Source organism: Dipteris shenzhenensis, chromosome 24 (assembly GCF_047967505.1).
Source record: "Dipteris shenzhenensis isolate YYH24624 ecotype China chromosome 24, Dip_SZ_1.0, whole genome shotgun sequence".
Lineage (NCBI taxonomy): Eukaryota > Viridiplantae > Streptophyta > Polypodiopsida > Gleicheniales > Dipteridaceae > Dipteris > Dipteris shenzhenensis.
Genome location: NC_141619.1, coordinates 8,368,590 through 8,384,563, shown reverse-complemented (window position 1 = coordinate 8,384,563; position 15,974 = coordinate 8,368,590). Strand labels below are relative to the sequence as shown.

General features: G+C 41.2%; 1 protein-coding gene across 1 annotated transcript; it reads left to right on the top strand.

The window, feature by feature from the left end:
- Positions 1–12,540: 12,540 nt before the first annotated feature.
- On the top strand, positions 12,541–15,750 carry LOC147886163 (pentatricopeptide repeat-containing protein At2g33680-like). Its single transcript, XM_087395060.1, has 4 exons — positions 12,541–13,143; positions 13,249–13,327; positions 13,502–14,302; positions 14,411–15,750. The coding sequence occupies exons 1-4, from the start codon at positions 12,541–12,543 to the stop codon at positions 15,748–15,750; spliced, it is 2,823 nt and encodes a 940-aa protein (XP_087251186.1).
- Positions 15,751–15,974: the final 224 nt, after the last annotated feature.

The following is a 15,974-nucleotide window of genomic DNA, read 5'->3' as shown; positions in this document are numbered from 1 at the left end:
AATGCAATTGGTGCCGAAGTGGTTACTCAATCGAAAGGATCAGTTACAACCACTGTAGACACGGATTCTTCAAATAAAGACATTAATTGGAAGGCTCAAAAGGAGTTGGCTGCTAAAATTGCAAGGGAATTAAAGTGGAAAGCTCCACTAGTGGAAATACCTGAACAGATTTAGCAGTCCATCATGGAGCAAGAGGAATCCTCAAAATCTAAGACAAATGCACTAGAACTTAGCATTTCAAGAGGATCTAGAGCAAATTTAGCCCGAGCATGGGAAATATTCAAGAACATGCAAGTCAGTCTAACATTCGCTGAGTTAATGTAGATAGCTCCATATTGTTGGGATTTCTTTGCCCAACAGATCAAAGCGTCATTCGAGAAACCAAAAGAGGTAGATTCTTTAGACGCTATACATGTTATTAACACTCCAATAGTTGATGAGGAAGTGCCAGTGATCACCATCAAAGTTAAGAAACAAACTATAGCGAGAGTGATAGTTGACGGTGGTTATGGGGTGAACATTATTTCGAAAGAAATTGCTCAGAGGCTAAAGTTTAAGTCAACCACCACGAATAGGTAAAAGTTTATCGACAGTGCATCACCAAATGCGTGGTCCAATCACAAAGTCTGCAAGAGCCACCCCTGCTCTAATACCACGTTGGAAAATTTGCCAATCACTACTAGACGTTGCCAAGTGGTAGCTAACGGGGTGCCAAGTACGGAGGGTCCCACAGCCCTGACTCTTAGGCATCCAGCCTCCTCAATCAAGTACGAAGGGTCCCACGCCCCTACCTCCTAGGCACATAGCATCCTCAGCCACCAATAAGAGTCAGCTAGGATGATTGAGGGTCTTAGTCTTTATTACAATGACCATTCCACTACATACTTGCTTATGGGACTAAGTCTCAAATACCAATGCCGCATGTCAACCTATGTGCCAAGGAGCCACTAGCACCCTTATTTTCCATTCAGCACATTGATGGCACAAGGTGTTTTAGAAACATCAAGGCCCCAAAGGCCTATATTTCCATAACAATTTCCCAACCACCACCAACTCTCACCTCTTCTATACTGAGTTAGTCTCAACTCCACAGCTTTGTTAAAAAATGACACAATAATGCATGCACAAAACCCACAAGGCAAAAACTAGAAAAAACAACAAACACAATGGGTATTACAAACAAAGACACTTAGCAAAACAAATAGCTTTATTCTCAAAATGGTAGTTTGAAACATTGCTTTTTTTTTTCCAACGAAAGATGTCTTGTTTCAAATCATATCCATCATCATATGAAGAGTGGTAGTCGGGGGAGTGCATTTTGGGCTTCTTAGATGTGTTGCATGGAGCAATAGGAGAACTACAATATCAAGGTAGATCTGGTACTCAATTAGCTCAAATAGGTATATTTCTTTATAATTATTTTTATGAATTGTTGGACAAAGGAAAGGCTCAGGGTGTGTTAAATAAAGAATATCATCTGTTATGGAATACTATAGACTGGCTAGTACCTCATGGTATCATCTTTGGAATGGTGCCTCTTAGGATCATTGCCTCATTAGGAAAAAAAGGGAACTCATTTTGGGGCCCTGTAAGGAATTCATAATTTCTTCTTTTTTCTTTCCTCCAAAATATGCAAAAAGGATTTGATTAAAGGCTCCTATAAGATTTTCTCTAAAGCATATTTTCCCCAATTCTAACTCATGCCAACAATGCATTCCATGCTAGGATCCCATATTTAACCTTTAAGTTATCTTTGTTTTTTCAAATTTTTGAATGTTTGTGCAAAGGATTAACATGGACTTATCACGGTAAGTCCATTGCTAATACATTGTTTTATAAAGAGCTAGTGAGGGTGTGAAGCAATCGGACAATGTTGCTTGAGCCCAAAAAAATGGCAACAAAGTGACCAAACCATTGAAGAATACCCACCAAGAAGAGACTCTACCATCTCCATATTGATTTAAAAGAGTATCTACCTATGCAAAAATGATGGAAGGGTCCACAAGTAGGTGTCACGTTACGAGAGAATATGAGGATAGAAGGCTTACATCATCTCGATTAAATTTTTTGGTGTGATGGAGGCATTTATCCAAAATGTCCAATCAAAAACTCTATTCCTCCCATTTCTAGTCCCAACAACACTATTGAAGGTTGTGGTTGATGGTGGCAATAAGGGACTGCATAGATACATCACAACTCAGTCTTATGTTGTAGAAATGTACAAGCACTTGTACTAACTAGAGACGGAGATGAAATTGCAATAGATAGCAAAAAGCTCTAGGTTGAAGAGCAACTATAGAAGGAGACCAAAGAACACATGAAGACAAAGGAGAAGTTCAAGAAAGCCAGAATAAAAGTGACTCCATTGGGAGATAGACTTATAAATAGAATTTTGCAACATTGTAGATTTGAAAGCTGGCAGTGGGGGATGCAAGCATAGAGATCAGGAAGTAAGGTAAGCTATCTTTTGATTTTACTATTTTTAACACAACACAAAGATAGTGATCACTTGATGATAATATCAATTGAGCATAGAAAAACTCATGTGTGCTTGTTATAGAAAACTCCTAGAGCAAACAATATGCTAAAGGAGAAAAAGTTCAAAGCAATCAAATGCAAAGGTGTGCAATAGCTTGTAGATAGCAACAAAGTTGACGTGGACGTAATCCAAGAGGTATTTGATGAGAGGGGAGTGACTAGGAAAGGTTACACCTATATTCTCAAGGCAATGTCATCAACCTTGAAAGATCAGAGGTAAAACATGTGCTCTTACTGAAACCTGTAGAAGAAATATGTGCTCTTACCGAAACCTATAGAAGTGTGGAGATTAAGAGGCCTACTCAATCAATAAGTAAATGATTACGTTGGATATTTTTTGCACATTGAAGGGATGTAAGAAATTGACAAGGAAAGCATTGTATAATCCTTGGAATAATATTTTTGGTGATCTTCAACAAGTACAAAGGAGAATGGTTGAATTTTATGGTGTCACATTTGAAGAGTGACAAGGATGTCTCAAATTTGTTATAAAGTTGGATGAATATGAAAATTTAAAGGAGAAAAAGATTGAAATAGTGACCATCAACTAATGAATAGAGCTCTTGATCCATCGATTAAGGAAGAAAAGTCTAAACACTTCAATGTGTAATTAAAATGCACATTTGGTTGCTAGGCACATTTGAGTTAAGCACACACTTGGATTTCAAATGGTTCTCCACAAGCACAATGCATTTATTAATGCTTATTTCTTCAACTATACACCTCAAAGAGCCTTCATTTCTCAATGGCAATTTAAGGTAGAGGACCACAAAACTCTTGATTAGGTATTCCACCATATCTCCTTGGCATTTAGAGTTAAATCCTCTCTAAACCTGATAAGAAGTGATTTAATATTTTCTCCTCTGTTTGCACTGCTTCAACAACTAGACTAGCTCTGCCTTGTTTTTCTTCTACCTACTTTGCTCTCTCTACTTGGTATTTAGAGTTGAATCCTCTCTAAACCTAATAAAATGGTGCTTTCCATAAGCATCTAGGTGGAGAGGACTTTTAATACCATTTCCAAGGGCATATGCAGTGTAGGAGAGGATATACTCCTTGAGCCTTGGTGTCCACGGTAATAACTCCTTGAGCCTTGGTGTATATGCAGTGTAGGAGAGGATATACTCCTTGAGCCTTAGTGTCCAAGGTAATAACCAAAAATATCTAAAACAAATTTTTTAAAAATCAATTTCACTTTTTCTTTCTACCAATTAACCTAATGACCATTAATAAAATTTGACAAGAACTTGAAGAAATAAACAATAGCCTCTCCATCATTGCTCAATTGTCGATTATAAATGATTATCTTTGTAGAATACAACATCTTGATATAGTTCAAATGACTAGCCAGTTGACCAAGACCTCTCTCTCTACTCCCACATGACCTCAAAAGAAAATTTTCATCTCCAACATACAATTGAAACGTCCAACAAAATGTTGAAAATAATGTTGTAATGTCCAACAAAATGACACACAGTGTAATATCAAAATAATCTAGTCAAACATAGTATTAGGTTACCTTCATGTTCTCATCCCCTTCCAAAAGTTTAATCTTCTAGAGATGAATGCTTCTTTCTAAGATTCTCTTTGCTTTTGTTTGTTCTTGTGCACTTGAATAAAAGTTCATTGATGTTTCAACTTGTTACAATGTCTCATCATCCTTCGTCGCATACTTTTCAGCTTCTTTAAAGCACAAAGAGAGTACTTTGAGAGAGTTAAATTGATCTTCCAAAGGATCATCTTTGATACCAATTTTAGTGTCTAGATTGCAAGATTGAGCAATCAGTGCAAGTGCATAATCCTCCCTCAAGTCAAATATGGAATGTATGTCATATAGTAGAACATACTCCTGATCGTGAATCTTGAATGTTGGAAGCAAGGGGACGTCATGACTTTAGCTTTCAATATTAAGACCTTTAATTGGGACTACCCCTTCAAAGTCTTAGACCTCAATGCAACAAGGTCCAAAGACATAACTTCTTGACTCTCTTTCTCAAGATTGATTTCCTCCTCCTCTGTCTCTTGTATTTAAAAATCCTTATGCTGATTCAATATGAAAACATAGTCAAGTCTTTGTTGAACATATCATAGAAGAAGTGGAAGTCTTGCTGAGCATTGATTCTTTGAAGAAACTCAAAGAGCATCAAATATAGAGACTTCTAGTCTTCAATTAGTGTGCTGCCCTCATCTAAATTGATCTTCTTTTCATAGACACTTGTAAACATTAGCCTTCTCCTCCCCACTTATCTTTGGCCTCTTGTTTGTAGAAAAGTAAGGATTATGCACATATATATGCAATTATAACAAAAAGACCATTCTCAATACAAAGAAGCCCACCTAGAGTTTCCTTTCCCTTTTGACAACTGTTGCAAAATATAATGTCCTCTTGGTGGAGTTGTTTCTTTGTCTCGTCAACCTTGCATAGACAACCAGCTTTGGCTAAGCTCTACAACTTTGCAATGAAAAGTGCATACCAATGTAGCCCAGTCTTAAAATTTGTACAGAGAGAGTGAATTAGATAGTTGGAGATTGCCCAACATAGCAAATCGCTTTCTATTGTACGTTTTGTAAAAACAATTCATGCTTTTTTCTTGTCGCACTCATTTACAAATTAGGCTCAATGGGAGTTATCACAAAGCCCTTGGACAAGAAAAACTGGTTTATCTTCTAATACCCTGCATAAGGTGCTTGCTTCAGCCAACAAAGAGCTTGGAAACCTTGTGCTTGTCCAGAAACAACAAAATCTTGGGGCTTCTGCACATAAACCTCCTCCCAAAGATCCCCCTTTTTTGTAGCTGTTGAGCAGGCATGTCTATCAAATGGGAGCTCATCCTGAGACTTAGATTCCATGCATCGTCACCACTGCTGCAGAAAGTATGGCCCATCTAGTGCAACAGACCTCATACCCCTCATATTTCAATTTTCCATTGAATTCTAAGTAGATAGAAACTCTAAAGTTAAGCAACCCCAAAAGTTTAAAGAAAGCAATATCCAAAGAATATGAGTAAATAACATCATTAAAATGTAGAAGTACAGTACCGCTGCTACTCGCGTGAGCTTCCCTAAAGGATGATCCTCAACTCCCGAGCGAGTTCCCTCAAGGCCTAGTATATGTGTGCAAGCACTCACAAAATGTCTAGCATAGTCGTAAGTATGAAAACTGCAAAATAACAAAGCAAAATAGTCGTTAGATAACAAAGCAAGTTTCAGTAGCCCCAAACTCTATGAGACCCGAAAAAAGGGGGGGCTCAGTAGCCTCCCCCTTTTTTTCGGTTTCAGCAGCCGCTCAGCAGCCCCAAACTCTATCTATGAAACCTCCTCCCTCCTTCGTCCCCTATCTATGAAACCAAAAAAAAGGGGGGGGGCTCAGCAGCCCCCCAGAGTCTGCGCTAGACTTTGGGGGGCTGCTGAGCCCCCCCCTTTTTTTCGGCTTCAGCAGCCGCTCAGCAGCCCCAAACTCTATCTATGAAACCTCCTCCCTCCTTCGTCCCCTATCTATGAAACCGAAAAAAAGGGGGGGGCTCAGCAGCCCCCCCCTTTTTTCCGGTTTCATAGAGTTTGGGGCTGCTGAAACCAAAAAAAAGGGGGGGGCTCAGCAGCCCCCCAGAGTCTGTGCCAGAGTCTGGGCTAGCGCAGACTCTGGGGGGCTGCTGAGCCCCCCCCTTTTTTTTGGTTTCATAGATAGGGGACGAAGGAGGGAGGAGAGAGGTCGACCTTATCGATAGGATAGAGGGAGGGAGGTGAGTGGAAAGGTGGAAGGAGGGAGGAGAGAGCCAAGATAGGGGACGAAGGAGGGAGGAGAGCTAATATCGATAGGATGGGAAGGAAGGAGGAGAGTGGAAAGAGGGAGGAGAGAGCTAATATCGATAGGATGGGAAGGAAGGAGGAGAGAGCCGAGAGTGGAAGGAGGGAGGAGAGAGCCGAGAGTGGAAGGAGGGAGGAGAGTGGAAGGAGGGAGGAAAGAGTCGAGAGAGGGGACGAAGGAGGGAGGAGAGAGGTTGACCTTATTCCGTGGTGCTTGCGTATTATACTCATCGTATCACTGAATTGCCCTTCATCGTTAAATTGATTTGGGTACCTTGGTTCGCAATCACCTACATTTTCTACTCATCTAGACTCAGTTAATCGGGCCGTATTCAACAGTATATTTTATTTAAGTTAGAGGGGAAGATCAGTGCAAAGCAAGAACCAAATGGCGGAGTTGATCTACCGAAATTACTATCATCCTAGGTGAGAGACCCATTCGACAATGCAATTAGTTTCTTTGTTCTCTGTGTGGCTTGAAGCTATCAATGATGAAACAAAACGGTGGCTCATCCCTCGATACCATCGCAAGCAAGGATGTCTCCAAAGCGTCATCAGTGTGCGATCGGCCCCAGCGTGCATCGATGATGTACCCACTGTCTTCCTGCTAGATAGCCCATGTTGTTTTGAATGCTAGATAGCCCACGTTGTTTTGAAGGAGTCTCTCCTTCATCTCTCTCCAATCATTAATCGTCCCTATAATAGCATGTGGCTTTTAAGGCTTAAGATTGTGGCATCCTAGCATAATCCAAGTTTGTGAAAGAATCTCGGCCGCCACCTTTCTCACCATCATTCCAGCTCAATGGGTTGTAATGACGGCCACATGGCTACTTCTCATTGTGGTGTCAGGGCATCATCGACATTGGAATTAGCTCAAACACCACCTGTTTCACAATCCTCTACCCATTCTCTATCCATTTTCAATATTTGCACTCTGCTTTCTCGTGACCACGCATCCTGATACTACTCTCTTGTCATTTTCTCCTCTTCATTCTCTCCCACCATTACTTTCTAAGTCTCTTTGGTTGCCTTCTAGCTTTGCATCACACTGCATTTCTCTCTTTCATCCCTTCTTATTTTCATGATCCGTGTTGGGTTATCATCCCTCTGCTCTCAATGCCATGTTGGATTACCATCCCTTTGCTCTCAAGATTGTCTGTATTCTCTGACCTCCTCTAATAACCACTTTCTCTGAGTTCCCTCTGTCTTTGGTACCTTTTGTTGTGTCATCCAAAATGGCTACAGAAGAGGCTTCTATTGAATGGCTTATTGAAGGAGTGAATCTATCACACTCTATCCCGCTCAAGGATGGAAGAAGGATTGTTAGTAAACATTTCCTTCAAAGCCTTCTTCCCCATACGCACAAGCTCATCTACCTTAAGGCAGTCATTGAAGGTGAAGCAACAATGAAGGTAAAGTTTTCATCTGAGTGGGATATTGATGGTCAAGAGCATTACGTACTGGATGCCTCCTTGACAAAAAGGTATGCTCTCATCCACAATACAATCATGGCAGCAAGTACTATTAGTGATCTTGAAGAGCCTGGTTCATCATCACGTTGTGTTGCTAGTAGAGTTTACTCCAAAGAGTTTGGCAAAGAAGGAAAGAAAACCTCTCAACCATCTCCTTACGTGGATCTTGAAGAGTTAAATCCCATTGAGAAGCCTGGTATGTACCACAATTCTTATAAGTCGAGGACTGATGTTGACATTGAGATGATGCAGACTTCACACATTGACCTTGAAGGCTCAAATGAGGACCATTCAAAAGATGAATGTCAGATTAGCAAAAGCATCATACCTTGGATCATGGAGAACAAGCAAGCCAATATACTCAAAACGCGGATTGCAAATATAAAGCAAAGGAAGCAAGTCACTGAATTACCAAGGGTATATAATGGAAGTATGCTATTGGAATTTCCTCCAACTTTTGGAAACATCAATGGCATGAATGGCATGGAGCAAAAATTTGATGGCCACATATGGACTAAACCATCAACCACCAACATGGCTATCTCATGTACAGTAAGGCTTAGCTACTGTGTTGGCTCATTAGAATGCCATAGAATTACTTGCCCTTATTTTGCAAACAATAAGAAGTTTAACACATCCTTTTTTAGAGGCTACCTACAAAAGAAGATTGCTCTTGGACTCTTGACTGAAGAGGAGAGGAACAAGATTGTTTGTCACTATTGTCGTAAGCCTGCTTATTGCATTGATACTTGTAATTGCATAGTATATTATGTAATGCCATTTGATGAAACAATGACTAGATTGATGGTCCATGTTGGTGAACATCAGCACCCCGTACAGCCAGGAACATCTAAGGCAATGATAGAGAAAACAAAGAAGCTTGTTGTAGATGTTTTGAAGGTGGATAAAAATGCTGGACCACGCAAAGCTCAAATGAGTGTTGCTAAGGAGCTCTTGAATTCATCATTGATGAGAGGAGACAATAATGAAGGGGCAAGTGTGGGAGATCTAGAGTTGACCAACTTTCTTGAGCAATTGGTACCACTAGTTGAGAATCAACGGTATGTTTGTTTGTAGCTAAGTGATTTTTAATTTACTTAACTTTAGAATGGTATAAAGACCTTCTAAATAGTTGACTTCTGATGTTACAGGTTCAAACGGATTGTTGCACAAGAGAAGAAGGCAAGGTTACCTGTTGGGGAAGGTTATGACAGCCTTCTTTTACTAAAGAAAAGGTCTATGTATTTATTCTTCCATGGAAGTCGTTTTCCAGGGCAAGGCTTGCCAGATGAAAAATGTTTTGTTTTTAAAATGTCAACCAATGGTCTAGCATCTGGTGTGGATCTTGTTAATCGCATGAGAAGAGGAGGAAATGGTGATTTGAGGAATTCATGGGTACAATTTGATCACACCCATCGAGTGATTGGGTGGAGCACAATGGCATGTCATGTTTATGATCCTAGGTATAACTTCCCTCCATCCTTATGTATCCATGTTGCTATCATCAAGAGAGTTGTGGTATAATATTTAATAATGTTGGCTTTGTCTACCAGTGTGCAGGAATTAATGACCATCGCCACATGTGAGATGAAAGATGAAGATGCTGCAAGCCAAATCCTATTTTGGGAGATGTTGAATGCCACAATGAAAGAATGTGGGTATCCCCCTGCAGATTTTCATGGTTTCATGTCTGATGAAGCTGTCTGATGAAGCTGGAGCAAATTGGATAGCTGTGAGAACTATTTTCAATGGGGGTCCAAACAACATAATTGTTGGGAGAGAGCGCTCATGTCTCTTCCATTGGGAACAAAGCTTGCATAAGCACACAAGGAAATTCATCAAAGAGGATATGAGGAACGAGCATATCACCATGTGTGAGAATTGGAGATTATGTAAGACAAAGCAAGAAGCTACCAACCAAGCAAAGCTCATTCGGAAGTGGTGGCATGCAGGACATGTCCGTGTGGCCGACATTCCTTCAATGGACATATGGTTTAGTTGGTGGGATGTGCGGATTGCCCATTGGGGGAATCTCATGAGCGCGGTATGTATTTTGTAGATAAATGTAGTAAGCTAAATAAATGTAATAAGCCAATCTAATTACCTCCCTTTTTACCACAGGTAACAAAGAGTTCCTTGGAGGAGGCACACACTCTAAGGTCAAATCTAGCTGAAAGCATGCATGGTAGTTGGCTAGCAGGAGAAGGGTTTAAGACAAAGATACAATTATATGATTGTTGCGTCTCGGACATGGCAAATGCCCTATTACAAAGTGCCAAACAATATGCATATATGATTGGAAGGCATGTTGGGGATGGTCCTAACTTGGAAGCCTTGATGCAAAGAGTGGCCTCAAGGAGTACACCTTCACCAGCACAAGTTGCACAAATGGTGCATGAAACAGTTGCAGGGACACCAATGTATGAAGAACCAAGACCATTACATGGGGATAAGGTAACAGTCCAAAGAAAGAGAAGCAAGTCATCAAGTATACATTTAGAAAACACCTCACACAAGCCAGGGTATGTGATGGAGACCAGAGATCGTAAGCAAAGAGGGCGGCCGAGAAAAATTAGGTTCGAGACAGAAGGTGGAGATTGGCATTCAATAAAACTGCAAGGTAATACCCAACCAGTGGATGTTGAGGCTTCCACAATGGAGCAAGGTGGAGTTCAAGGGGAGTCTACAAAAACATCATGGGAAAAACATGGCAATGTAGGGGAAGCTGAAGGAGCTCAGAATGAGACCATGCCCACAAGAGAACAAGCCCCAACGGCTCCACCTATGAGACAAGGAGGCCTTCCCAGTGGCCTCTCTGTTGTTGAGGTGCCTATCCACCGTACCTTTTGGGCAATTTGAAGGACCTCCAAAAACTCTGAAGTGAAGTGTCTTGGATTCATAGATGGAAAGGTTAAGTGTAATCGATATATACAAAGCAGTTCACAAGGAGTGGTGGCACCCTGTTTCTACTCTGAACGGCGGCATCCAGGGGTAGGAGGACCGGATGTGGTTTTGTAATGATGATATAACTCATACATGGCACCTAGATCATAATATCATGCATGTTCCTGAACGTCCATCTGTGTGGAAGGTGGATGTGGAAACAAACATCACAAGTGAGGAGATAGGCAATCTCATCAAGGCTGGTTTTAGACTGCAAATAGTGGATCAACCCCATGTAAATTGGAGGACACCAAATGTACCTCAAGGATCAGCACCGATGCCAACTAATTTTTGTGATGCACATGGAGGGTCGGCATCCATACCAAGGAATTTAGCTCAACACACATTGGTAAGAACCACAAAATGGAGGCATGGCATATCTAAGGAGGCTGCAAAAAGAATAGCTAGTGCTCAATCTATGCACGCTGTTGTCATGGGAGAAATGACAGTGGAGCTTCTTCATCATAGTATTTTCCATTTGAGAACAACAGGGTCTGACAAGGCTCGGATGTCTTACGATGTGCACATCAAGACTGAACCCATGTGTACATGTCCAGATTTTCAAAAAAGAGAGTTGGGTCAAAAACCTTACCTGGCATGCAAACATATCTATTACATCTTCATCCGTGTATTGGGATTGGATCCAAATCAACACATGCTTATTCATCAACCAACCCTTTCCACTATGGATGTTTCATCAGTGCTTAGTCGACCTAGGATCAATCCATAGACCTGAATGCAAAATATAAACTTGGTTGGTGTTATGATAGCCCACTTTTTGATGTGACACTTTTTTTTGCTCAAAATTTGTTGTGTTGAGTCAACACAATGTTCTTAATGTGGAACATTTTACTAATTGCTTTGGCCTTTTCAAATAATAGAACTACATGAAAATTGGCATATGCTTACTTGAAGTTTCATTAAACCTTTGTTGCCTTAGCAACAATCCATAGACTTGAATGCATAATACATATTTGTTGGTATTGTGATGGCTCATTTTTATATATGATATCATTTATTACTGACTTGCAATATAAATTACTTGGATTAATAGCTTTGTCTTTTTTAGTCCATAGAATTGCTAATTGCTTTGGTATTTCCTAGGATAAATCCATAGATACAGGATAAGTAATTACTTTGTTATTTTTTGATTAGTAGGTCTTTTTTTATGGGACTCTAAAAAAGCTCACAAACTTTGATAAATTTCCAAACAAGCTCGCATTAAAAAGCTCACAATAAAATTTTCCCCCATTGTATATAGATTGCAGGTTTTCAGTGAATAAATTCATAAGCAAGCGTTGACATAAGCAAGATAGTCATTGCTATACGCATTCATGTGTCCTCCTTCCTGTCACACACAGGTCATGGAGTACAGCACAGATCCGTTCACAACGGCAACACAGTCGATTAACGCCATGTACTTCAAGAAGTTCAGGTTCGCTACTTTGCTGTGGCCTGACGGACAGACCTCCCCCTCTTTTTCGTACTGCCATTCCCTATGTTCCTTCAGGGCACTAGGGCTTCACATATGCTTTCAGTGTTCGGATGAAGCAAGTAACCCATTGGACGCTGAAAGTTTGAAGATCAACGTCTTAAACTTGAGGCGACGAGTCTGTGGTGTGACCCAAAGCCAAAGCCTGCAGATATCAGCCAATAATGAGGTTGAGAAAAAGGAGGAAAAGCGGGCCATTAACCATCACTCGGCAATCAAAGCCATAATATTTTTGCTCAAACTCTAGAGACCCTGTCTTTGCAGGCAGAGGAGCTGGCAGGGTGAGGCGACATGTTCAAGGCCAGCTTTAGGTTTGGAGTACAAGTCGATGCACAACCACTGCTAGAGGACAGTGGTTGGGAGAATCTGAGATTAGAGGACACACTTGGTATTTTGGACCTGATGGCTGAGCTGCCGTCAGCTGAGAACCTGATCTGCATTTTGCAGAAGTGCAAGAAAGAAAAGATTTTAGTTTATGCCAAGCGTGTGCATGCACACATTTGCAACAATGGACTGGACACTCATAGAGCCCTTGGGAACTACATTGTACCAACGTTTGTTGAATGCGGAAGTGTGTCTGATGCTCAGCTGGTTTTCAATAGGTTGATTCATAGGAATGAGCATTCGTGGACTTCTCTCATTTTAGGGTTTATCAAATGTGGGCAAACGCAGCATGCCTTCAACTTGTACTGGAAAATGCAAGAGGATAGTTTAAAGCCTAGCAGGTATACACTCATGGCTCTACTAAAAGTTTGTGCTAGGCTGAATGTTCTGGACAGAGGTCGAGAAATTCATGCTGAGATTGGACAAAAGGGATTTGACAGAGATCTTTTTGTAGGCAACTCTTTGGTAGACATGTATGCCAAATGTGGCTCACTTTCGGAGGCACAAGAAGTATTTAACAAGCTGCCTGTTCGAGATGTTGTGTCATGGGGTGCACTAATTGCAGGATATGCTGAACATGGACCTGGTAATAAAGCGTTGAAATGCTTTGAACAGATGCGACTGGGGGGCATCTCTCCAGATGCTGTCATTTTCGTTTGTGTTTTGAAAGCCTGTGGCAGCATAGGAGCCATAGGCAAGGGCCAAGAGATACATGCTGAGATATCACAAAAGGGATTTGAAAGAGATCTTTTTGTTGGTAACACTTTAGTGGATATGTATGCCAAATGTGGCTCAGTTTCAGAGGCAGAGGATGTCTTTGGCAAGCTGTCAGTTCGAGATGTTGTGTCATGGAACAATTTAATTGCAGGATATGCTGAACATGGACCCAGTCAAGAAGCACTAAAATGTTTTGAACAGATGCAATTGCTAGGTACTGCTGCTGATGCTGTCACGTTTGTTTGGGTTTTGAAAGCTTGTGGCAATATAGGAGCCATATGCATGGGACGAGAAATACATCTGGAGATTGCACAAAAGGGATTTGAAAGAGATCCTTTTGTCAGCAGCTGTTTGGTTGACATGTATGCCAAATGTGGCTGGCTTGGAGAGGCACATGAAGTATTTGACAAGCTGCCAATCCGAAATATTGTGTCATGGAACGCACTAATTGGAGGATATGCTGAACATGGATTTGGTTGGGAAGCAGTTAAATGCTTTGAACTGATGAAACAGGAGGGTCTCTCCCCAGATGATGTCACAATTATTTGTATCTTGAAAGCTTGTGGTAGCATAGGAGCCATATGCAAGGGTCGAGAATTACATGCTGAGCTCACACAAAAAGATTTTAAGATGGATATTTTTGTCGACAATACTTTAGTCAACATGTATGCCAAGTGTGGATCACTTTCAGATGCACAGAGCACCTTTGACAAGCTGCCAGTTCGGGATGAGGTCACATGGGCAGCTCTAATTGCAGGATATGCTGAACATGGATTTGGTCACGAAGTGCTCAAATGTTTTGATCGCATGCATCAAGAGGGTGTGTCCCCAAACGCCATCATGGTTGATTGTGTCTTGAAAGCTTGTGGCATTATTGGAGCTGTAGTCGAGGGCCAAGAAATACATGCTGAGCTCACAAGAAAGGGATTTGAAAGAGATCATTTTATGGGCAGTATGTTAGTTGACATGTATGCCAAATGTGGCTTACTTGCAGACGCATGGGAAGTCTTTGACAAGCTGCTTATTCGAGATGTTGTGTCATGGAATGGATTGATTGCAGGGTATGCTGAACAGGGACTTGGTCAGAAAGCACTGATGTGTTTTCAACAGATGCAAATTGAGGGCGTCTGTCCAGATTCCGTCACATTTGCTTACACCTTGAAAGCTTGTAGCAGCATTGGAGCCATGGCCGAGGGCCAAGAAGTATATACTGAGATCACACAAGAGGGATTTGAAACAGATCTTTTTATTGGCAACGCTTTGGTGGACATGTATGTTAAATGTGGCTCTCTTGCAGAGGCACAGGCAGTATTTGACAAACTACTGGTACGAGATGCTGCATCATGGGCTGCATTAACTGTGGGATATGCTGAACATGGTGCCAATCAGGAAGCTTTGAGGTCTTTTGAACAGATGCAGCTGGAGAGCATCTGTCCAGATGCTGTCACATTTATTTGCATCCTAAAAGCTTGTGGTAGCTTAGGAGCCATAGGCAAGGGCTTGGAGATACATGCTGAGATCATTCGAAAGGATCTAGAAAGAGATCTCTTTGTTGGCAGCACTTTAGTAGACATGTATGCCAAATGTGGCTTATTTGCAGAGGCAGGAGCAGTATTTTACAAGCTGCCAGCTCAAAATGTTGCGGCATGGAATGCAATGATAAAAGGTTATAGCATAAACCATGAGGTTAAGATGGCGGTGGAATGTTTCAAGGATATGCAAGAACATCATGTGAAGCCGAATGCTATCACATTCACATGTCTTATTGCTGCATGCAGCCATACCAACCTGCTAATCAAGGGCCAGCAGTATTTCAAAGTGATGAGAGAAGATTATGGTATCATGCCGACAATAGACCTTTGCACCTGCATGGTTGATCTTCTTGCGCGTTCCGGTCATTTGTATGAGGCAGAGAAATTTCTTGGTACTATGCGATGTCCTCCATCTGAAGGAACATGGAGATCTTTGCTCAGTGCCTGCAAAGTTTATGGGGAAGCAGAACTAGGGTTGAGATGCTTTCAGCAGCTTTTCCAAGCAAATCCAAATTCTGCTGCTCCCTATGTGCTGATGGCGTGCATCTTTTCTAGTGCTAATAGGTGGGATGATGCATACAGAACAGAGGAGCTGAGGAAACAAGCAGGGGCAAAGAAAAAGCCTGCGAGTGCAATGATAGAGGTGAACAACAAGGTGCATGAGTTTGTAGTTGGTAACAGCCAAAGTAAAGAAATACTAGCAATGCTAGGAATCTTGAGTTTCCGCATGATGAGGGAAGGGCATGTACCAAATTTAGGACTGGTCTTGAGACGGAGTTCTCATGAGGAAAAAGGAGATGTATTATTGAAAAGCTGCAACATATACCATGTAAACATAGAAGAGAATCGTCTAGTAGAACCAATATAGTCAGATTCTTTGTCAAAATACTTGGCAACCGGGAGACTGCTCAATTTAGACATAACAGAGCAGCTTAATCAAAGGAAGGGTATGGAGGGATGAGCACATCATGTCTCAATAGTATGCTATGACAAGGAATTCAAGAAATCAAATATGTGAAACAATGGTCAGAATTTGCTCCTAGCCACTTTGAGCTAGGGTGCCTTGACACTCATGTTGACAAGTTGTGCCAA

Coding starts and splice junctions, on each gene's coding strand:
- LOC147886163 (XM_087395060.1), top strand. CDS start 12,541: ATGTTCAAGGCCAGCTTTAGGTTTGGAGTACAAGTCGATGCACAACCA. Junction 13,144..13,248: donor CACTTTCGGAGGCACAAGAA/GTATTTAACAAG, acceptor TGCTTTGAACAG/ATGCGACTGGGGGGCATCTC. Junction 13,328..13,501: donor TGGCAGCATAGGAGCCATAG/GCAAGGGCCAAG, acceptor ATTTAATTGCAG/GATATGCTGAACATGGACCC.